Raw genomic sequence first — 24,437 nt, 5'->3', positions numbered from 1 at the left:
GTCATAAATTCGATCCATTTTTGTGCACAAATTTCGGCTCGACCCTACCGAATTAAGTTCTAGTAGCTTGACCAAATTTGTTGGAGTCGAATTTGGTTGGGAATAACTAAATATCTGAATTAAAAGTGGCATGACTCCGCTGATTGCAGCTCCAGTAACTGAAGACAAGCTATTGAAGCTGAACTCCGTGGGAGCAAGGCGAATTTGTGAACAACAAACGACACGACCCGACCGTTTTAAACTTCATTGAGTTAAGTGAAGTTTCTTATGACGAAAATGGGAAACTCAAAACGAATATGATTCAATAGTTCAAACTCTCTTTTGAGTTACTGAAGTTTAAATCAATATGTTACTGAAGTTTCTTTTCAGTTACTGGAGTTTAAATCAATCTGGTTCAAACATTCTACATTACGAAATTTTTACCCTAAATGCATCCAAATCTTTGCAAAATTCCATCATAAAGGGTAAGAAAACATTCTTAACATAAATCGAAATTTAAAAACACCACATTCAAGATAATAGAAGCATAAATAAGATCTCAATTTTTCAGGGAAAATTAATTATTCAGAAATATTTTCATATTTCGTACTTTGGTTCGCCATAAAAAATTGTTAGCTTTATCAAATTTTCTGTTTTTCAAGTTTTAGTGTTAAAATCATTTTCCTAGTAATTTTATATCATAATTGAAGTATTTCTTGCATGTTCGTCTTTTAATAAGCTTCTGGTACATTTTTCAAATTCCAAGATTACAACCACGAAATTAACAACTATCTTGATCCAACAAACTTATAATATAAAAAATAATATATCTCTTATTCAACTTATCATATATAAAAATAACAAACTTTTTACATTAGATGTGGTGGAGAAAGACATGAAGAACAGAAGATAAACAAGCATAAAGGAATAGCTAATAGCCGAATAGTAGTGAACGAGAAAAAGATGGAAGAAACAAAGGTTTTATTTTAAGAAGCATCACAATTTTTTCCCTGTTTTTAGTGAATTAGGAAAACCTGGAAAATGTTTTTTTTTCTTTTATTTTTTATTTTTTATTTTTTATTTTTTCCGGATAAATGACAATCAAACACAATCGTAGTCTCTGAGGAAAAAGAAAAGAAATTCACATCTAAATATTTCCACAAGACCCAAACACAAATCACTCAAAAACAAATTAAACCATTATTTGAAAATTCAAATAATGAAATTGTAATAAACCAATATAAAAAGTTGTTACAGAAGGGCAATAATTTAAAACAAAATCCCATACAAACAAATTTCCTATCATCCCTGTAGTATACCTATAAATGGGTAGTTCGTCGGTACATACACACCTTACACATGAGAAATGGGCTCCAAGCTCGCCCGTAAACCAGCACGCTCATGTGAGACGTAATTGTACAGACGTAATTGGACAGATGAGTCACAACTCCCAAGTATCAATTACATTTTTTGAATCCAAATACAAAGAGAACCTTTCACTTATCTTTCTCACTTTTAGTCTTATCCCATATTAATCAAGGGTTAAGAGCACTTTACTTAGTACTAATCAACTCAGTAAGTCACTGCAATCACCCTTTTCCCTTTATGTAATTCACATCTCTTCCTTCTATGAGCAGGAAGTTCCATACAAACAGAGCCATCTCCTAAATCCACCCCACAAATTAATGTCCCTTCTGATTTTGACTTCAATTTCAACTCATTTACCCTCTGACCTTTATGTTCATCACATCTTTTCCTTCCTTGAACAGGACTCTTTTTACAAACAAACCCATCTTTTAAAACAACCCCACATATTTTGATTTCTTCTTCAAACTGTGATTTTCTTTCAGGCATAAAATTTGACTTCTTTACCCTCATTCCTGTGTGTTTTTCACATCTCTTCCTTCCTAGAATTGGAATTTCCTTACAAATATTTCCATCTTCCATACCCACCCCACAAACAGTTGAAGTTTCTTGTTTAATCGATGTTGATATGAACCCATTAATTCTCTTTCCTTTATGTTCTTCACATCTTTTCCTTCCTTGAACTGGCTTCTTTTCACAGAAAGAACCATCGCCTAATGAAACTCCACAAACCATGATGTTTTCTTCCTGTAAACCGCATTTTTCTGAGACTAATTTTGGCTGAGCTCTGCCGAACTTGAAAATTCGAAAAGGAAAATCATTTTTCTCTTGATCATTACTTGCATCGGATTTGATCGGATAAATTGTTTTGATAGGAATCCCAGACTGCTTTTGAGCAAATGCTTGTTCAGACAGCCATCGTTGGAGCTTTCTCGCAATATTGCTCGAAGTGAGTTTATCGAGCTTAAGGAGAATGTCATTGGGACGACGAACACCATTTCCGCCTTTATTCCAGGCATAATCGAAGACACTGAGTAATTGGGCTTCTGTTTTTTCAGCTTCTTTCTTGTTTTCCATCTGTACAATATTCAAGAATGACAGTCAAACAGAAAAATAGTTCTCAGAGCATAACTAATCCTACGGTTGGTAGATGTCAAGTGAACTACAAATGGTGATTTTCGAGTATACAAGTTCGTTTAACTATCTATCTACCAGCTAAAAATAAATCAAATAAGAGCATGAATTATAGTCTTCAAGTGGATATCCAAATTACCCTTGTTTTCTAACATTTGGTTATGATCAACTCAATAAGAAACTTAATGAGATCTGAAAATTTCTTAAATACCAATCAAGTTTAACTCAATCAACCCCTAGTTTATAAGCTACATAAGTACATATTAGTCGCTACAATTATTCAGTTATAAAAATAAAAACCAAGGCGAAGAGAAGGAGAAACTTACCGCTGCCCATCGAAACACAATAGGAAATCCCCTGGAAAAGATCTCCTTGAATAATCCAGGACCTCTTTGGGAAGCAAAGCTGCCGTCCACATTTAGATGAATAACCGATTTTCCAAGTTCCAAATGAGAGCCTGCTCGACCATAATGCTGAAGTCTTGTCCTAACATTATCAGCTTGTCCAAGGTAAACTACAACAATACGATCTTGATCAAGCTTACGAATATCCCGGCCTGAGTTGGTCACGGATGCAGCTACTCCAAGCTCATATAACCCAGGACATGAACACTTAAGTGGGAGGTTATGGATTTTGTATCTTTCTATACCTTCCTTTCCCAATAAATAGTTATCCCAATCAGAAGCTCCAATCAAAACCTGAATAATGTAAGTAGTAAAAGTTAAAGTAGAGAACCTTATTTTAGACTGAAATGTAACACTAGAATTCCAATTCTTGAACTTTTACCATGCATCCATGCCTAGTTAACATGGAAAACTGTACATCATTAAGGGCAAGAACAACTATAGGAGGTGGTAAGTTAATGCCCTCAGGGTTCGGGAACTCAGTTTATCCATCTCTGCCTTTTTCATCTCTTTGTCTGTTTCTTACAAATGGAGCATCGGAAAGTAAAAGAGTCATGGACACGAGCTCATAGATCAACATGTTAGCCTGAGCCAATCTGCTGTAGATTTTCAACAATATGGTAGAAAGCTACAACTTCTAACTGTATCACAGGAAGATCTATGGTCACTAATTCAACATCAAATATCACAGTTCGATGTCGAGCTCATTATATCTTTTTCTCAATGCAGAAAAGTTTACTTATCATTCTTTCTTATAAGAAATATTACATTTATGTTTATTACTTAATTTATGTATGTTAAAGGAACGAAAATCAAATTGCTCTTGTGGTAAAGGAAAGATATTGTTAAATTCACGATTATATGATAATCGGAGAGACAAATTGAAATACTTGACAAGATCATGGTTCAGTCGAAGATCTTCCTCCATAATTTCGACCTCCATCCACGGAGAAACCAATACTGGATTTATTAATAATCACCACGATTGTGGGTTTGATTCATTACACTGGCCAGACATAACTGAATGAATAATCTCTAAGACCGAACTCATATTTATAGAGTAAATTAAGGTTTCCTAGTTTCCTAACTAGTCTATGAAACTAAATAATATCTATCTTAGGGTTTCTCGTGGTGGTGAAGGGTTTGAATGGAAGCGATGGCGGTATGATTAGCGTCGTATGGTGGTTGCGGGGGTTTTGTACAGAAGTGCTGGTGGTGGGTTGTGTTGTTGTATTTGGTGGTGGTGGTGGTGGCATTGAAAAGAAGATATGGTGGTGGCTAGAGGTAGTGTTTTTGGTGGTTTTCAGTGGTTTTAATGGGGATGGTGGGAGTCTGTTTTGTGTTACGAAATGGTGGTGGTTTTGTGGATTGGGTCATGGTGGTTTCCTGATAGTGATGGTGGTTTTCCTCGTAATGGCGGCGACTTTCAGTGGTGACGGCGATTTACCTTCATCGGCGACGGTAGTTATCTTAGTTGGTGGCAATTTTAGTACTAGTTCTTTTATTTTGTCGACCTTTAGGGTCTTTTCATTCTCGATTTTAAGGATCCTTTTCTCTTTGTCGACCTTTAGGGTCTTTTGTTTTAAGTCTGTGTCTTGTCAATTCCTTTCCCTTCATGAGGCACTTTGCATTCGAAGTTCTGTGTAGAACTACTTATGTAACTCTCATGTAGTTCTCAGAGGAATAAAATCTCTCATGTAATGTTGTGGTTCAATTAATGAATGTATTTATGAGTTTCCTCAAAAAAAAAAATTAAATTATTACAAGAGATTTTTAAATATATGAATCTCGATCTTCTGAATCTTCAAATATCTTGGAATATCTTCAACGCTTCTTGATCGCCGGATCCCGTCATCTCGATCCGTCACGTACATACACGTGTTACACACGTATCTCAATAGATATTGATTTTCTCTTCTCACAATTCAAAAAATTATTTATGTGTATTTGTTATTTATGTATGTAAATGCGACAAGGGAAAAGCATAGAGTTTCCCCAAAAAAACTGTCAATATTTCCATACCTGGAAAGATAGTTGTATATTTATATCATATTTTGCCTAATGAATCTTGCACTATATTACCCTTTCAAAAGTATTAAGTAATCATTACTTACAATATAAGTATACTAAACAAAGTGAAACCCGTTCTTGTTGGGTGGTAACATGTGTCTCTCGACTATCTCCAATGTTGAGAGCTTTTATTCTGGCAGTTTATGGGGTTCTAATCAACTATGTTGTTTCAAATGAACTTATATAATAGAAGGAAAAAGAAACATAATTAAGTTAGAAGGTGTTTGATTTTCGCACTTATTAAGTGATTTTCACTTATTAAGTGCGGGTCGGTGATGTTTGGTCGTTTGTTTTTTCACTTAATAAGTGAAACTCACTTGTAAGTGGTGCCAAGGTAAGTGCAAAAAAGTAAGCTCCAACTTGAAGCTTAGTTTTGGCCTAAACTCATAGAAAGCTTCCCTTTTAACTAATAACACAAGCGAGTGTTGGAACTCTGCACTAAGGTCATGTTTGGTGCGCGGAAAGGGAATGCAATTACCAAGAAAGCGACCCTATAATAAGATTCTTAGTAATACATCACTTTCATTTTTGGCTTGGTCAGGCTTACAATTTATAGAGATCTTTGATTGGCAATTAGAGCATCTCCAGTGCAAAACTCAAAAAAAACTTTAATTGGCTGATGTGTTGAGTCTCAATTGAAATTCTCTTTCCTATGTGGCTAACTTGAGTGTCTCTAATTCAAGTCCTTCTCAAATGCAACACTCTAAAAAACTCTAATAGAGACACATGTCACACATACATTTAATAGGAAAAAGTGGTTGAGAAAGAAAAACTTTTTATTGGTCCAAAAATTAAATTTGATGACTAGGACACTTAAGACTCTCAAAAGAGATTTCAAAAACTGAGTTTCTAGTTGAAACATCTTAAAACTTAATGCTTCCACATCATTTTAAGATCTCAATTGGGTTTTGCATTGGAGAGGTTTTTTCTCAAAAAAAAACTCTAAAGTCCTAGGTGGTACTTAAGATTTTAAGATTGACTCTTGCATTGCAGATGCTCTTACAAGGAAAGGGAATCACATACCCACTCACTCTCTGGGTTAGAATTCCCCCTACAATAAAGAAACTTATTTCGTGGGAGGCATTCCCACGCACCAAACACCACTACATAATGTGATTCCTAGTAAGCCCAGTCTATTCCATAGTACACCAAACATGGCCTAATTATTTATACTAATTGAGACATAAACACTGTGTGGCTGCCTTAATTGAAATTGTGTAGGCAATAATTAGAGGTTATAAAAAGGGTATATAATTAGATCTCATGAATTAAAACAGATCCAACAATTTCTTCATCTTGTGACAGTAACTTAGTTTGTTCTCGGGTTATGATACACAATCCGGAGCTACAATTTAGAGAGAGAGAGAGAGAGAGATGAGAACCTTCCAATCAGAAAAAGCAGAATCGTGTTTAGTGCGCTTGCAATCTTCCCTCTTCAACCTGATGGTGGTGGTGGACAAATCGCCCGCTCCCATATTCCAGTTAACCTAGAAATTGAATTCTTGAACGTTGAACTTGTTTCAAACTTCCACTCATTTGAACAAGATAATACCCCTCCTAAAAGTCACAAATGACTCATATAGTGGGCCTTCAAGTATTAGAGCCCATGGACAAAATTTGGGTTTTTATTGTGGACACCCCATTTGTTTCTTATAATCCCCCGCCATTAAAAACTCTATATACCTATCTAGTGAGAAATAGGTATTGATAGCATATGTTAACATTTGGTAGCCCAAGTGGTCAATAATGTTGACATAAACTCGTAAATTGTGGAGGTCCCAAGTTCAATTCCCGAACAGTGGATAGAGTCATTGAATTTCTACCCGTGTGTTATTTGTTAAGGAGATCTGAAATGTACTCCAAATATATATAGTTTGATCTACATCAATATCCATTTTGTATAAAACTAACTAAATAATTTGATATCTATTTGTAAATGAATATTTAATTGATATTATCTATTTGTAAATGAATATTTAATTGATATGGTCATTGTTGTATTTTCAAAGGAAGACTTCATAATACTTTATTCAACTCGAATACCCTAGAGATTCTTCAACAAAAAAAAAAAGAATACCCTAGAGATTGTTGGATTTGGTATGATCATAAATTTATGCCCCCAAAATACAAAGACAACTTGATCCCATAGCTCAAAAAAAACTCTTCCTTGTAAAATTCATAGGGAAGAATTAGCGGCCAAAAAATTGATGATTTGTCCACTATTTGTCTATTTCAAACAAAAAAAAGACTCATAATTAACGTGAGTTCCTTTCACACACATGTACCCTTCATAAACTTATTTATATTTTTTTTTGATGAAAATAAGCTCAGCCTAACTTTATTTAATCTCAAATCATAGAAATGTTGGATTTATCTGTCTCCAACTGACTTACAATACTCTCAGGAACCGTAATCAATACACTTGGTGTGTCAGAATTGTTCCTAGTATAGGAATTAGCTAGCAAATGTGCGACTTTATTCGCATTTCTCGGACAATAAGCAAAATTACACTTATTGAGAAGTGTTGTATTATTTTTAATATCAAGCACAATAGATCGAATCTTCCATGGTATATCGTCTTCTAGGTTTGAGGAAGCCGTTATCACATTCAAGGCGTCCCCTTCGATAATAAAATCATATTGAGGTAAGTCTGCAGCTAACATTGAGGCTAAAAATGTTGCTTTAGCTTCAGCTTCAAGTGCCGATGTAGCGCTTGTTTCGTGAGCCAAGGCCATCACAAAGTCACCGGTTGAGGTTCTGCAAACAGCTGCAAGCTTTGCTTGCCCTTCCTTGTAACCCGCATCAAAGTTTACTTTAAGTTCCTCCGTCAAAGGGGGCTTCCAAACCTCTGAATTAATTAACTTATTCTCCTCACTTGAAAACCTAATAGGTGCCCTGAATTCATAAACTCATCATTCAATTTCATTGCTGCATTTATAATTTGTCTCCCTCCTTGCAAGGATTTATCGAAAACCAATTTATTTCTCGCTTTCCATAGATACCAAGCAACACAAAACCGTAATGTTACTATCTTCTCTTAAACTTACTTATATGAATGTTAAGAATGTATTTTGAACGATCATAATGCATTGTGACAAAAGCATTTCTTATTCTTTAACTTCAAATGCAAATTGTTTTTCTTCCTAAACTAATTTTTTTTTTCTCTCAAGAAAGATATTATCTTTATTGTACGTGAATAGGGGGGGATCAATATGCATTTTGACAAAAGACTTTCTTATTCTTTAATTTCGAATGCAAAATCGTTTTTCTTCCTTCACTAAAATTTTTTTCTCTCAAGAAAGAGTGTATCTTTTATAATACGTTATGAATAGGAATACGCTATGAACAAGCATGATATAATATGGTTGTTCGTTATGCGTTACGCTCAGAAAATAAATTCAAAATTGTCAATACGAATTTTAATCAAGCTGATTAGAGAGAAGATTAATAAAGTTTCGTGATTAATCGAGACGTATAATTAGTGAGAGACTATGAAAACGAAAACAATCTTTGAGACTTGAGAGCAAGGGAGAAGACATGCATGTCAACTGAAAAAGTAAGAGGGCAGAAACATCATTCACGGCTTTGGGACCTCCAGCCTATTTTTGAGGTCATGCCTGGATAATGCTCTCCTTTTTGTGTCCCAGATGGCTTAGGCCCTTGCTCTTCCCCGAAGTAGTAGTAATTGGATCTCGGATAATATCGAACCTAATATTGTCATACCCGTATTGGGTTCGGACTCTTCAAAAGTTCATTTACTTTTATGCTTATTGAATTCGGATACGGATCAAATTTTAAATATTCAATGACGATGTACCTTATAAAACAAAAGAATCACTTACATTTTTCATATGATATCTTATAGATTGGGTTGACAGAATTAAACAGTGTTCATTTTGTTTCTTTTAACGTGTGGACTCTGGACACACACTCGCAAGGTAGCAAAGTTGGATAATGGACCAGACATATAGTGAATAGTTTTCTTGTTTTCAGACTCACTACTTGTTAGTTTTACATGTGGAAATAATTTGGGAGACCCCACTTAATAAGATCAGAGACTTCAGAGGGCAAGACTTTCAGCATTGTCCTAAGGTTGGTGCATTATTGAGTTTTGGAAGATTTTTGTCTTTAGGGTTTCTACAACTTTAGTACTGTACATCATTTGTTGCAACAAAAAAAAGTTGCAACAAAAAAAAATAGTACACTACATCATTTTATTTATTGAATTTGAGAGGTACATTGTGGAGAAATATTTGTAAATGAGAATGAATTCGAAAAACAATCTTAACTACTTAAAATTGTGACATGTACTACTATTTGTGAAGTGGGAAATACCTCTTGAATAATAATAGCTTGAACACAGAGAGAGAAGACAAGAAAGAGAGAGAGATATGTGAGAAGATTTCTCTGTGTGTTTTATTCATTGATTTACACAAGTATTTATAGGTTTACAAGGGATTTACATATAGAAGTAATTTAGGAATAATGGGAAACTTCCCTATTCATGAATATTGGGAAACTTGGGAAACTTCCATATTCATGAATATTACAATAATTAACAACTTTACATAATAGCAAAACTGCTATATTCTAACACTCCCCCTCAAGTTGGAGCCGAAAGGGACGTGAGGCCCAACTTGCCAATAATCGTCTTGAATGCATCAGCTCCTAGTGGTTTGGTAAAGATATCCGCTAGTTGTTCAGAAGTTGGTGTGAAACGAGGAGCGATGACATTTGCTTTGATCTTTTCCCGAACGAAGTGACAATCAATCTCAATATGCTTTGTTCGTTCATGGAAGACTGGGTAATGGCGATATGGAGAGCAGCTTTGTTATCACAGTGAACCGTCATGGGTGAAGAATGTGTGATGCCAAGATCTTTGAGAAGGTACTTCAGCCATTGAAGCTCACTAGTGAGATGTGCTAGCGCACGATACTCTGCTTCAGCAGAAGATTTAGCAATCGTTGGTTGTTTCTTGGATTTCCAAGAGAGAGGGCTAGAACCCAACATAGTGAAGTAACCCGTGGTAGAACGAAAAGTGGAGGGGCATCCAGCCCAGTCAGAGTCACAGTATCCAGTGATGTGCAGAGAACTGGAAGAAGAGAGAAGAAGGCCATGGCCAATGGATCCTTTGACATAACGAAGGACCCGATGAGCAGCATCAAGGTGAGTAGTGTTGGGTTTTTGTAGAAATTGACTAAGATTATTGACCGCATAACAGATATCAGGACGTGTTACGGTGAGATAGAGAAGACGACCAATCAGCCGTCTGTAAACGATGGGATCCGGAAGAGGATCACCATCAGAAGGACTGAGGCGAAGTTTCTGTTCTATTGGGAAAGGAGAAGGACGACATGCCGAAAGACCAGAGTCTTTAATGATGTCAAGGGCATATTTGCGTTGACAAAGGAATATGCCTTTGGAGGATCGGGAGACCTCGATCCCTAAAAAATATTTAAGAGGATCCAAATCCTTGAGAGAGAAAGTGGCGTGGAGAAAGGATTTAAGTTTGGAAATGGCGGATTCATCATTTCCAGTGATGACAATATCATCTACGTAAACTAGAACGTATAGATGTACGGAAGATGTGCAGAGAGAAAATAATGAATAGTCAGAGAGGGATTGAGTGAAACCTTTCTTGATAAGGACGGATGAAAATTTTGAGAACCATTGACGAGATGCCTGTTTAAGGCCATAGAGAGATTTCTGAAGGCGACAGACTTTGGACTCCCCTTGTTTGGAGAAACCGGGAGGCAATTTCATGAAGACCTCTTCATCGAGGTCGCCTTGGAGAAAGGCATTATTTACATCTAGTTGGTGGAGAGACCAACCTTTAATAGACGCGATTGATAGAAGAACGCGTACAGTAACTAACTTTGCGACGGGGGCAAAGGTGTCATGAAAATCGAGACCCTCGATTTGTGTGTATCCTTTTGCTACAAGACGGGCTTTGTAGAGTTCAATGGAACCATCGGCTTTGAATTTGATTTTGTAGACCCATTTACATCCGATGGCCCTTTTTCCAGAAGGGAGGTCTGTAATGGTCCATGTGTTATTTGATTCTAAAGCGGCAATTTCTTTAGACATTGCCTCACGCCAATGAGGTGATTTGACGGCTTGAGAAAAAGAAGTGGGTTCAACGGTTGTGATTACCGAATTGAGAAAGACTTGATGAGAACCCGAGAATTGTTCAAAATTTAGATATTGAGTAAGAGGGTAGACCACATCAGAATCCGGGTAAGAGTGACAGATGTAGTCATTGAGATGAGTGGGTGGTCGGCGGTTGCGGGATGGCCGTGAAGGATGAATTGGACCATCGGGAGGAGGCGTCCCTAGAGATGTGGGTGCGTGATCGATGGATAAGGGAGTCGGGCTCTGGCTTTGGTCCGTGAGGAGCCCAGGAGTGCCCGAAGAGGAGTCACTGTCGGGCTGACTCGAAGCGGAAGGGACAGAGCCGAAAAGCTGTGAGGGAGTGCCTATAGGCACATCAGACGCTTGATGAGATGCTTGACGAGGAGTCGATGGTGATGTCCTCGGAAAATTAAAGGAACCATCATCGTGGATGGAGACCATCGGTCGGTAAGGAGGACGAGAAGAGATCGGATGTTTAGACAACACCGGAAATTTGTCTTCGTAAAAAAGGACATCACGAGAGGTGATTATTTTACGAGAATTCAAGTCGAAAACGCGATATCCTTTTTTATTGTGGGGATAGCCAACGAAAATACGTGGAGATGCTCGGGAATCTAACTTTGTTTTTACCAAAGGACGTCTAGTAAAGCACAGACATCCAAAGACCCGAAGATGGTCAAATTTGGGAGGAGAACCCAAGAGTTTTTCATGAGGAGAAATGTCTTGTAATGTTGGTGTTGGCAATTTGTTGATGAGATATACTGCCGTTAGAACACATTCACCCCAAAAGGAAATTGGGAGATGGGCTTGAAGACGTAAGGAGCGTGCTACTTCCAGAATGTGTCGATGTTTTCTTTCGACGATGCCATTCTGTTGAGGAGTATGAGGGCAACTAGTTTGATGAATAATGCCCTTCTTACGGAACCATGATTGAAGTTTATGATTCATAAATTCCATACCATTATCAGATCGGATTGATTGAACTTTCGGAATAGGAAACGTTCCTTGTCCGGATTGTAAATTGGAGATGGAAGAATCAAATTGAGTTGATATATAATTAGAAAAATTCTTGAGAAATTGAGTAGTGTCGGATTTATTTAACATTAAAAAAATCCAAGTGCAACGAGTAAAATCGTCCACTAAAGTTAAGAAATAACGACAACCAGAGTTTGAGGGGACGGAGAAAGGTCCCCATAAATCCGCATGAATTAATTCAAAGGGACGAGAAGAAGTAGAATTGCTTAACGGAAAAGATAAACGTGTAAATTTGGACAAGGGACAAATTTCGCACGGATTTTTATTGAATGAAACTGATTTCATACATTGAGTTCTTGAAATTAAAGACTTAAAAATAGAAGAAGAAGGATGTCCGAGGCGCCAATGCCAAATATCGGAAACATCTTTATTATATAGACTATTACTAGAAATTGAAAAGGAACAAATCCTAATATCCGTGCGGAGAAAGTATAGTCCTTCATGGAGATCACCAAGTTCAATTCTCGTTTTCGTCATTGGGTCCTGAAAGACACATGAAGAAAAATCGAATGTTACTAAACATCGAAGAGAATTGGTGAGTTGGGAGACAGAAATTAAATTGATTTTAAATTCCGGAACATATAAAACGTTTTTGAGAATTAAATTTGAATTGAAAACAATCGTTCCAATGTGACGTACTTGAATACGTTTACCGTCCGGTAAACGGACAAAACATTGAGGTGGAGCATCAACATAATGTGAGAAACGAGATAAAGAACTACATATATGTTTGGCGGCACCGGAATCAATAACCCAAGGAGAAGAGAGGAATTGAATACCTGTAAAGTTAATACCTGCGTCGGTAGATCCTTGAGTAGGATTGGAAGTGCCGTTAGAATGGCTTTGGTGATCGAGAAGTGAAAGAAGACCTTGATATTCCTCTTGAGTTAATGAGGTGGCTAGAGGTGCTCCCGTTGGAGGATCAACCGTCTCGGTTACGGTGGCGGCAAGTGGACCGGTCAGTCGTGGTGGGCGATTTGGCCGAGCACCCGAGTTGGAACGGTTTGGATAACCGTTTAATTGATAACATGTAGCCCGGACGTGGCCATGTTGTTGACAATAGTCACAAAAGGGACGAGCTCGTTTAGGACGTTGAGCGTTTAGGATTTCTTCTTGTTTGACAAGAGAATGAATCTTTAGGATTGAAGGAAAAGGATCCATTAACAAAATTTGACTTCGAATTGCCAAAAAACGGTCATGAAGCCCTTGAAGAAATTCCATAGCACGTTCTTGATTAGTACGATCAAGTAATGATTTCCCTTGACCACAAATACATGGATCGATTACCATGAGGGATTGTAACTCATCTTGTAGAGTTTTGAGTTGAGTAAAATAGGAGGAGACATCATGTCCTTCTTGTTTGAAGGATGAAATTGCCCGTTTCAATTGATAAATTTTGGGGGCATTGGTTTGAAAAAACCTTTCATAAAGATTACGTCAAATATCGGCGGCACTTTCATCGTATAAAACGGAAGACCGAATATCCGGAGCAATGGAATTGATAATCCAACTACTAACAAGATCATTACACCTTCCCCATGAGTGTAATTGATTTGGAGAAGTGGGTTTGGGAATAGAACCATCTACAAACCCGAATTTATCTTTTGCCCGAAGAGTCATCTTCATGGCTCTTGACCAAGAGGCATAGTTATCTCCGGTTAATAATGGATTGATGAGAATAGTAGTTGGTGAGTCAGAGTGATGAACATCAAACACCGGTGTAGGTGGAGAATGAGGAGTATAGTCTCCAGAATCGACTTCAGTAGTAGTCATGATAGAAGAAATTGATTATTAAAAAAAAACTGAATTGGCTCTTATACCATGTGAAGAGGGGAATACCTCTTGAATAATAATAGCTTGAACACAGAGAGAGAAGACAAGAAAGAGAGAGAGATATGTGAGAAGATTTCTCTGTGTGTTTTATTCATTGATTTACACAAGTATTTATAGGTTTACAAGGGATTTACATATAGAAGTAATTTAGGAATAATGGGAAACTTCCCTGTTCATGAATATTGGGAAACTTGGGAAACTTCCCTATTCATGAATATTACAATAATTAACAACTTTACATAATAGCAAAACTGCTATATTCTAACACTATTTGCTATTGTACTAAGCTTATATTCGTTAATAGATTATGAAGATAGAGTGGGTCCTAAAACTCTTTTCCAATCTGACTTAATAAGATTGTTGGATGCATAGATGTAATTAAATTTTAGATGGGTATATGTAATTAAAAGTGATTTGGTAGATGTAATAAAAAATTGAATTGAGATTAAAATCCAACTTTTTAAAAAAAAACTATGAATGTCAAAGTTCACAAACGTGTTTCACATATGCACAAGATAACACACGTTTTCCATACACCAACAAAATACCACAATGTGTCTTGCGCATACAGAAATATTTTAAGCCTAAAACTCTCATGTTTGGAGTTGATTTTTGAGGTAGAACCCCTTTATAGTTAAACTTGCTCTACGGAAGAAAAAGTTTTAAACCATGCTTTAAGTCTGAAAATATGAGCGCCTTTAATTTGAATAGACCTCATAAGAAGATAATTTTAGGGCTTCTACCTATTTGAATCAAAATAACATTCAAAATAGGTAAAAGAGAATGCGAAAATTTCATAACGATTATTCAGGTCAAAATATTTTTAAAGACTAAAATGTCCTTTGTAACTATTCTGTAATTTTTTTTCTTTAGACTTCCAATACATATAACTTTTGCGTCAAACCTCGGAATTTGGGAAAAAAATATATATCTAGTAAGGATTTTAAATCATCTTTCTAACAAGATGCACTTTCAATATTTTATCTATTGGACCTCATATACAAGTACAACAGTGTGTATAAGGTCTAATGTGAAGTGAAATTGGCTTGTGAAGAGGAAGACATTTGTGTTTGCCTAGTTGACAAAAGACTTTCTCAAACTCGGAGAGCTAAGATGGATCTTATCTTCAGATCACTTCAACTGCAAGATTGTTGATTTAACTAGATGGCCCAACCTTTGGTGCCATAAAAATGGATCTTGAATTTTAAATGTTAACTTCATTCGTTCCATCTTACTTGATCAGATGGAAAATGTGCCCAAAGTAATGATTTTCTGGCTGTTAATTGTTCGACTCAGTGCTTTGAATCTTCTTGTTCGCAGAACTTGGAGTAGCGATCTGAGTCCATCAAAGATTGTAACTTGCTTTCTCCTGAATTACCCATTTCTACCTTCATGATCTATCCCTTCTCGTATGGATTTTCATTAACCTGAATCAATTATATTACATGAATAACTAGTTAAAACATTTGTTCAAATTCCTGAAATATAACAGCGAAACTACAAAAATAGCACAATGTTATTCGATTTCCAAGAGCTCAAGTACCCCAACCAACCATTGTCCCAACCCTAGATAAGCAGATGGGGAAGCAAATACTGGACTCTTAATTCAAAAAAAATGTTTATCTTCTTCTAGTTTTAAGAATTTGTGGTTACTTACAGAAATTAGAATTGTAGCACTGTTCATGTAGAAACATAAATTAAAGGCAGTAAAAATCTCTCACCAGAAATTACTGATTAGAGAGAAAAAAATGAGAGATAGGGAAAAAAGATCTACAGGAAAAGAAGGATTTGAGGGAGCGAGAGAGAGAGAAATTAATCCCAGAAAGATTAGAGAGAGCAAAAAAACGGTTGTTTCATATATTTGAGGTGTCGCCAGTAAGTCTTGGCGTCGGGGATTGAAAATGTTTTGGAAAGGAAGGTTGTATACGGAGGTCAACTTTATAGAGAGCTTGGGTCAGTGACCAATGACCTAAGTCAAGAAAATGTTTTACCCGCTTGTAGCATTTTGGATGGGTGCTTTTAGCAGAACCCTCTAAGCAGTTAACATCTAAATAATTTAAAATAAATTTAAGAATAATTTATAAGAATTTGTAACGTTTTTTTTCTTCTTTATTATGTACTGTATTTAATAAAATCCATCTATACTTTTGTACTGTATTTGCACATTATTTCGTTAGTTTGCAAATTTGAGCCGAAAAAACTCATTCTTTTACCTTGTGTATAAGAAAATAAAAATAAATTTAAGAATCCTCGTACAAAAAGATTACTCTATTAAATTAACTTGTATTGTATCTTGGTAGTTAATGTACGTTAAACAATTGTTTACTTTTAAGTCGCTTTGAGCTAACTTCTCTATAACATGTAATCCTGGTCGTGCCTATGCATCCACCGAAGGACTTGAGTCATTTGGTGGAATATTTTTTCTCGGAAGCAAAAATTTTATGTGCAAGCTACTTTTTTTTGTTGAATATGTGCAAGCTACTTGTTTCTACATTTATTAGGAAAAACTTCAAGAGTTGAGTTTTACCGGTAAACCTTACACCACACATCGATTAAGTTTTTAGGTGGACGTTTTATGAGAATTATGTCACTTCATTTAAAGTATTGTTTCACTAAATTAGTTCTCGACATGACTTTTCTTCTTATAACAAGTACCGAGGTCTAGATAATCAAATTTTATAACACTGTTTCATACATATTGAAATGCTAGCATCTGATCTAAGGTTTATGATGTAGAAACGCAGCGGAATTAAAGAAGATGAATAAACTAAATAAGAACGATAAAATAAAGGCTAAATAACTCTAAAATACTCAACTTTATTAAAACTTCAAAGGGGTTTCTCTTCAATCTTGAGCATAATGGACAAACTAGACATCCTGTTATAGGATTTTGGACTTTCCTAGATAGACTTGAATTAGACTTTCCTAAATAATTAAAAGACTGCAACTTCCTAAATAACTAGACTCAAATCTGGACCTTTCCAATTATTGGAAATACTAAAATAACATAAATTCCTAAACCTAAATTCTCTAATAATCATACTAAAATTGGGACTTCCTAAAAACTACTCTTCATGGCCAGATGGCCTAGGGTCCGGTTTGGCCATTGAAAAAGTCTCCACGCCGGGTGCCCCTGCATCAGCATCCCCTTCTCCCAAGAGGTTCGTCTTGAACCGTTGTTGAAGAGAATGTAGTTCCTCCGATCCATTTTCAATTGGTAACAATGTCACAATCTTCTTTTTCCACGGAAATTCATAAACATTCAAACGACCACGGTAAGTAGCATCGACATCAGATTTCCATGGTCGTCCCAATATGATGTGGCATAAATCCATATCTGTGACATCACAAGTAACTGTAGACAAATAAGAAGAACCAATAGAAAGATTAATAGAACACATTCGATCAACCCGTGTAGTAGTACCCGACTGACTCCAAGCTGTTTTATACGGATTTGATTTAATCATTGTCGAAATACCCAAGAAATTGACAAGCTTAGTAGAAATTAAATTCTTTACACAACCATTGTTAATCACAATAGTACATACTTTATTCAGTACTGTTCCCCGTGTAACGAACAAGTTCTTTCGTTGAGATAAAGTCTTCTCTAAAGGTGTAAAAATAACTCTCCGAGTTAGTAACATAACTCGATCACCGTTGTCTGGAATAATGTGAATACGTTCCAATTGATCTTCATCTGAATCGGAATCTGATTTCTTTTCTACAATATTTGCTTTACCGCGAGAGGGGCAAGCATTAGAATAGTGTCCCGTTTCATAACAACGATAACACTTTACTGGTGGAGGTTTTTTATAAGGATTATCGGTTACCTTTTTAGTACCCTCCTCCGATTGTTTTGTCTGATCTAATTCATCCGGTAAAGTTCTAACTGCTTGACTTCTAGTACTGTGTCCCCGGAAGATGGAACGTGAATCTGATTCAAAAGACCGAGCTACACTGATACATTCAGAGACTGAATTGAAAGACCTTAAATTAACCAAATCTTTAATATCATTCCGAAGTCCGTCTTTGAATTTTTCCACTTTCATTGATTCTGAATCTGGGAGATTAAGCCTTGTAATTAGTCGTTGGAATTCTGAAGCATATTCCTCAACTGAACGTCTTCCTTGACGGCAACGTAAATAATCAACACACAATTGGTTCTCATAATCGGGAGGGAGGAATCGTGAGAACATTAATGGTTTCAACTCTAACCAAGAAGAAATAGGAGGCAGGTGTAATAAACGACGATTTTTGGATTCCTGTTTCCACCAAGTAAGAGCAGTTTTAGATAAGTAACCAGTAACACAACGTACCTGTTCAGGACCTTCCACTTGCATAACATCAAAGAAGATCTCGAGTCGTGAGACGTAATCCAAGAAATCTTCAATATTTATCGAACCATTATATGATGGTACTTCCATTCGAATACGGTAAGAGGAATTGGGGTTGTGACACTCGGTTTCAGTTGGTTGAGTGTTATGTTCGAGGTTGGTTTGAGGGTTTCGGGAAACTAATGGTGGACGTTGGGGTAGGGTGATTGGATGGTCGGTAGGTGTATTGGGTTCTCGGGTTTGGATAATGGTGAGGTTGGGTTCTCGGTTTCGGGTTATTGGTTGGAATGGTTCTCGGTTACGTGGGAGTGGTATGTGGTCGGATTGTTGATGAAAGGTAAGGGTCGTCTCGGTGTCATGGTTGCCTAACTGGTGTAGGGTTTCATGTGGACGGCGGTGGTGGATAGGTGGTGTAACCGGGTCACGAACGGAGGTGGTGTATCTTGGTTCGGTTTGGAGGTGGTGGTGGGTGTGATGAGGTTGATATTGTGATTGGTTCTCGGTTTGGTTGATAGGGTTTGGTGTGTATCAGGTGTAAGGGTAAAGAAGACGAGGGTCTTGGTAGGTTGGGGTGGTTCCCAAAGGGACGATCGGTTGGTGGTGGTTTGCATTGTTTCGGTTGTTGGTTTGGGCGTTGGTGAGGAGAAGGTGTTCGGCTGAGAAGGGGGATTCGTGTTGTGGTCGATGTGGTGTTGTAGTTGGCTCGGAGAAGGAGAACGATGGTGGTGTTGGTGTGTGGGTATAGGAGGGGTACGTAGGTGGTTGTAAAGGAGTGTTTTGTGAGTAAGATGTGATGAAGGGTGGAGTAATAACCGGAGGGGGGTTGCTAATGGTGTGACCGAAGAGTGGTGTAGTGGGTTCGGGAGGAAAACCGAGAGGTGGAAGTCGGGTGGTGTTGGTGGTAGTCGGTAGTTGTGAGGGTTGTTGAGTTGTGATAGTGGTGGGAGGTGGAGTTTGGTTTTTACAATACCTTCGAGTTGTTTGGAGATGATGTTGATGGAGTCGTTGAGTTGATCGAAACGTTGATCGATTTTATCGAATTTTTCTGTTGTTTCCTTTTTGTACTCATTGAAACCTTCTTCCAACTTTTTACCTGCAGATAGTCGTTCTTTAATGTTGTCCCATTCTGATGAAAAGGTTGGTGTTTTCTCCCTAGCTGGTGTAGCGGTGGTAGTAGTATTAACCATGGTGATAAAAGTGAAAAAAAAATTTATGGCTCTGAATACCACTTGATGTAGAAACGCAGCGGAATTAAAGAAGATGAATAAACTAAATAAGAACGATAAAATAAAGGCTAAATAACTCTAAAATACTCAACTTTATTAAAACTTCAAAGAGGTTTCTCTTCAATCTGAGCATAATGGACAAACTAGACATCTTTTTATAAGATTTTGGACTTTCCTAGATAGACTTGAATTAGACTTTCCTAAATAATTAAAAGACTGCAACTTCCTAAATAACTAGACTCAAATCTGGACCCTTCCAATTATTGGAAATACTAAAATAACATAAATTCCTAAACCTAAATTCTCTAATAATCATACTAAAATTGGGACTTCCTAAAAACTATTCTTCATGGCCAGATGGCCTACGGCCCGATTTGGCCATGGAAAAAGTCTCCACGCCGGATGCCCCTGCATCAGTTTAGCTTGAGTCTTTAGACTTTGTAGTTCTCTGTAAATTTTGAATTGGATAGACCTAGCAGGAAGGACTGTCGATAATCGTCATGATTGAATTGGTAGTAATAATTTTATTATAAAAAGTTCTTACTATATCTTATTGGTACAATAATCAATCCCTAACTTTACTTACACCTTTTGATTAGGATTAATCAAATAATTATATGAATGTACATTCTTGCAATCACATGCAATCTATCTTGATCTTGTAGTTAATCTGCAATTTTGAATTAAATTACAATACTTTACTCCATCTTCAAATCTTAATATCACTTTCTCTAATAAATTAGTTTCTTCATTAACATATTAAACTTTTTTAGGGTTATGGAATTCAGGGTCTTTGGCTCTTCTGATCTTTAATATTTTTTAACCACAACAAAACAAACACCTCTTTATAAACGTGCATAAATTATTACAATTATGAACTTACTACTTTAACATCAATAAACTATCATAAATTTGAATCATAACTATATACATTTGAATGTCTTGGTTGACATAAACAAATAGAGTCCAACCAAAATTTGAAAAGAGACAACTTTGTAGTCTTCTGTTAAAAATTGGTTGGAGTTATCACCATTAGATTTGAGATGTTGATAGAGTAACCAGAAAGTAGTAAATAGAGAAAGAAATAAGAAGAAAAATCATAAAAGATACAAAAACTTAATTAGTAAAAAACAATATTTAATTACCAAACTTGTATTTAGTTACCCAAGATACAAAACTTAATTCCTACATTCATAACGGTAGAAAGTGAAGTAGTATATTTCTTAGAATTTTTGCAAGGGCTAGTCCGCTTGAGCTCCAAAGATGTGACAAACTTATTGGTTTGGCCTAACATATAGCAACTTCAGTTTTGATTTCTTTTTAACTGTGTTTGTTAAATAAATATTCATTTTTGATTTAGCATTTTTATTTTATTGTCTTCTTTTATCTCTATTTTCGTTCGGACAGAAAATTAGTTCAATGTCAATCTTTTGTTATTTTAGTTTTGCTTCAAATGGAATCACATACAGTATATGTGAAAAAACAATGCTTATATAGTTACGAGTAAAATACATAAAGCCACGTTTCATGTCGTTCCTGAAGTCATCGAAAAACTAACATAAACAAACTTTGTTAAATGCATAATCGAAAGTTCATCAACAGAGGAACAAGTAGAATGTTCAATTGCATCACTCACTCGACATTTGTACGAACTAGACAAGGTACTCAAATGTAAGTGTAGTTAAAAGTAAAATTGGATTAAATTCTTATAAAACACGAAGATTAACTTTCATATTATTGATGCTTCTAAAAAAAAAACATGAATAAGATTACAAAATTAATCTTCAAATATCAAATAATGGGTTAATTTTACTTTGACCGCCCGTATATGACGAACAAACCAATTTGGCCCCTAGATTGTCCAACACATGATTTTCGCCTTTAGCTAACTATTACGTTAAGGGAAAGTTAAGTAAAAACAATTATGTTCCAATTTTACCCTTCTTTATGATAAATTTTTCACTCATTCTTTTAATCTCCTTTTTTTGTTGATCACCTATCTGATTTTTCAAATGAAGACCAAAGAAGTCTCCCCGTTTTTACAAGATTTTTGATTGATGAAGTTTCACTTGTTAACTAAAAAAAGAGAGAGAGAGAGAGAATAGATTTTTGATTGATGAAGTTTCACTTGTTAACTAAAAAAAGCGAGAGAGAGAGAGAGAGAAGATTTTTTATTGATGAAGTTTCACTTGTTAACTAAAAAAAACGAGAGAGAGAGAGAAAGAGAGTGAGTGGGAGTGAGAGGGGAGGGGGAAGGGGGTTTGCAAATCCTACTTGAATAATTGAGGATTGGGGGAAACTCTTGTCTCATTTCGGCTGGTTTATAGGCGAAGGAAGAGGGGTGCCCCTCTATCCTTCATTTAGTTTAAATTCAAAGGAAAGATAAGGGTTTTCTTTTGCCCACTTCTGTGCGGGTTTATGAAAAGAGACAAACAAAGTACTTCCCCTTTGTTTTCATTGTGATAGCAGATGAGAAGAGCAGGGAATAAATGTTTTATAAAAGAAGGAAAATTTTGGAACAAAAATCTAAACTCGTACTTTCGTTATTAAAACATGCTTGTTAGGAGAAGAATAATCGTATAATGATTTAGGGAATCAAAACGGTCAGTTTGTCACATCTGAGGGGCTAAAATGGAACAAAATGCTTCAATAATTCTAAGGTTTTTTATCGTTTACTCTAAAGTTCATGTTAAGCCGTAACTTTTTGATCAAAATTAAAATTATAGACATGGTGGAACCTGTTCAAAGTATCTTGAATATGAGTTGATATCTAACTCGGTGTGCGACCCACTAAACCGCTTTCAGGACGGCCTCGGCATGAAATTTTGGACCTGTTTTGCATGATTGATCTCTGAAGCAGTGTTGATCTTCGAGGCAGGGTTTTTTAAGGCGGTGGAGGGTACCCATGTGTATTTCGAGAATCAGAAATAGAGAGTCAGTGAGTCAGTGGGATTAGGGTTTCTTGTGGCTATATAAACATAAATCCTAGAAATATCTTATTCATACTCACGAATCTCATATATAACTTGTTATTCCTACCATAGTAGAAATCATCGCGTCATTGTTTGTCGTGGAGTAGGTACAACTGAAGTATGTAAATCTCTTTGTGTTCAGTTTGATTGTTTACTTTTCTATTGTTTTTCTTGATTACTTGTTCTTCATCATAATAAAACCAATTAGTGAATTCAAACTGTCTTCATAAAAAAAAAAAATCACACTGTGACTCGTTAAAGTAAAAATAATTTATGCTTACCACGTGTCTTTAAAATACTTGCTAGAATGAGCGTGACATTGAAAACAACTGAAAATATCAAATGTCTATGAAAGATTGATTGCAAAAGGTGAAATAATTTGACAAAATTTTAAAAGACCAAGAAGGACACCACCATCTAATTAGAAATGTGGCGCAACTCCCAAAGTCAAATTTAAAAGTAAAAAAACTTAACTCAAGAGGTTAAAATTTAAAAATGTTAGTTTAGTTATGTTTATTTTTTTTTTGTTGAAAGTTAGTTTATTTTAGTTGAACTCCAATATATATAATGCCACGGGTACAATGTCATTCTGCATTGTATTTTGCTAAATATAGTACTCTACAAATTGCACTTCGTAATATACAAATTGCAATTTGTGTATTACATTTACCAAAATCCAACATGTCATGTAATCTTTTATTTTGTTATACAAATGCGTCTGTATAAAAATAGAAAAGTTGGCGATGAAGTAATTATATACACTGATATTTTTACTTTTCAACCACTCTAAAGCTCCGATTCTCTTTAGATTGACAACGATAGTCATTATAAGACAATGATACATCATGAAGAGATAACACATAAGTATATCATGATTCATGAATTAAATAAGTACTATGACTGCCTGAATTAAGCCTCTTATAGACCATCCTAAAAAGGTTAAAGTCCATCCTAGAGAGTTTAAAGCACAACTAAATTACATATTTATATCAAAGTTCAATAAATCTTAAATCTGGGATTTCTATATTACGAAGTGAGTATCTAATCACTACACCAACAGGGTGGACTCTCCGACATTATTTTTTAGATTACACTAATTTCATATTTTTTTTGAGTTATTTCCTATTTAGCCCTTACTTTGTGACTAGTTTTTTTGCCCCCTATTTTTCATAAATTCAAATTTGCCCCTCTATTTTCATGTAAATGGCGTAACTACCCTTCCTAATTTCAAATAAAAATATTAAAAAAATTTAATTTCAAAATCGAAACAAGCTAAATAAACAACCCAAAAAGAGATAGAGAGGTGAGGTGGAGAGAGACAACCCAAAAAGAGAGAGAGAGGTGAGGTGGAAATATTTTATTTTTAATATTTTTATTTTGGAATTAGGAAGGATAGTTACGTCATTTACATGAAAATAGAGGGGGCAAATTTAAATTTATAAAAAATAGGGGGTCAGAAAAGAAGCTGGTCACAAAGTAGGGGACCAAATAGAAAATAACTCTTTTTAAAAAAAAAAATTTAATTTTGTAACCCCTCTTTATTGGCATTAGATTTTTAGATTTTAAACAATTTGACTTTAAAAATAACTATTGAAGAGAAAAAAACAGTTTGAGGAATTGGAGGAAGAAGAGGGTGTTGGAATAAGGTTGAGGAGAGGGATGGGGCCAAGCCAACTAGCTAGCTAGGTGTTCTTCTCGAAAAGAAAATGTTGCCCACTGTTTTTATAATCAGATTTCGAATCACGTAAACAATTATTTCGATGGTTCCAACCCTGCGACACCGATCCGAAGATACCGCCAAAACTGACCTTGTCAGCCGTCAACTTAAACTTTTCTCCGTTAAGTCATCGTCAAATCCCATTCTCAGGTGTAATTAATCAGTAACGTTAATATGGGTAAACCCAACGCCGTTAAATTTGGATCTCATATATTGGTCTTTGCGTACGTCGGGAG

General features: G+C 35.8%; 1 protein-coding gene across 1 annotated transcript; it reads right to left on the bottom strand.

Annotated features, from left to right (window-relative positions):
- Window positions 1–1,174: 1,174 nt before the first annotated feature.
- On the bottom strand, window positions 1,175–6,507 carry ET2 (effector of transcription2). The gene is made up of 3 exons (XM_086643901.1): window positions 6,335–6,507; window positions 2,805–3,176; window positions 1,175–2,421 (listed from the first exon to the last, which is right to left on the bottom strand). Exons 1-3 carry the CDS (start codon window positions 6,425–6,427, stop codon window positions 1,552–1,554), a joined length of 1,335 nt encoding a protein of 444 aa, XP_086500027.1. The 5' UTR covers window positions 6,428–6,507; the 3' UTR covers window positions 1,175–1,551.
- Between the last annotated feature and the right edge of the window lie 17,930 nt (window positions 6,508–24,437).

This window comes from Eschscholzia californica, unplaced genomic scaffold (assembly GCF_041429995.1).
Source record: "Eschscholzia californica isolate CP2 unplaced genomic scaffold, dmEscCali1.0.p SCAF_5, whole genome shotgun sequence".
NCBI lineage: Eukaryota > Viridiplantae > Streptophyta > Magnoliopsida > Ranunculales > Papaveraceae > Eschscholzia > Eschscholzia californica.
Note: the sequence above shows the minus strand (reverse complement) of the source record. Positions and strands in the feature narration are given on the sequence as shown.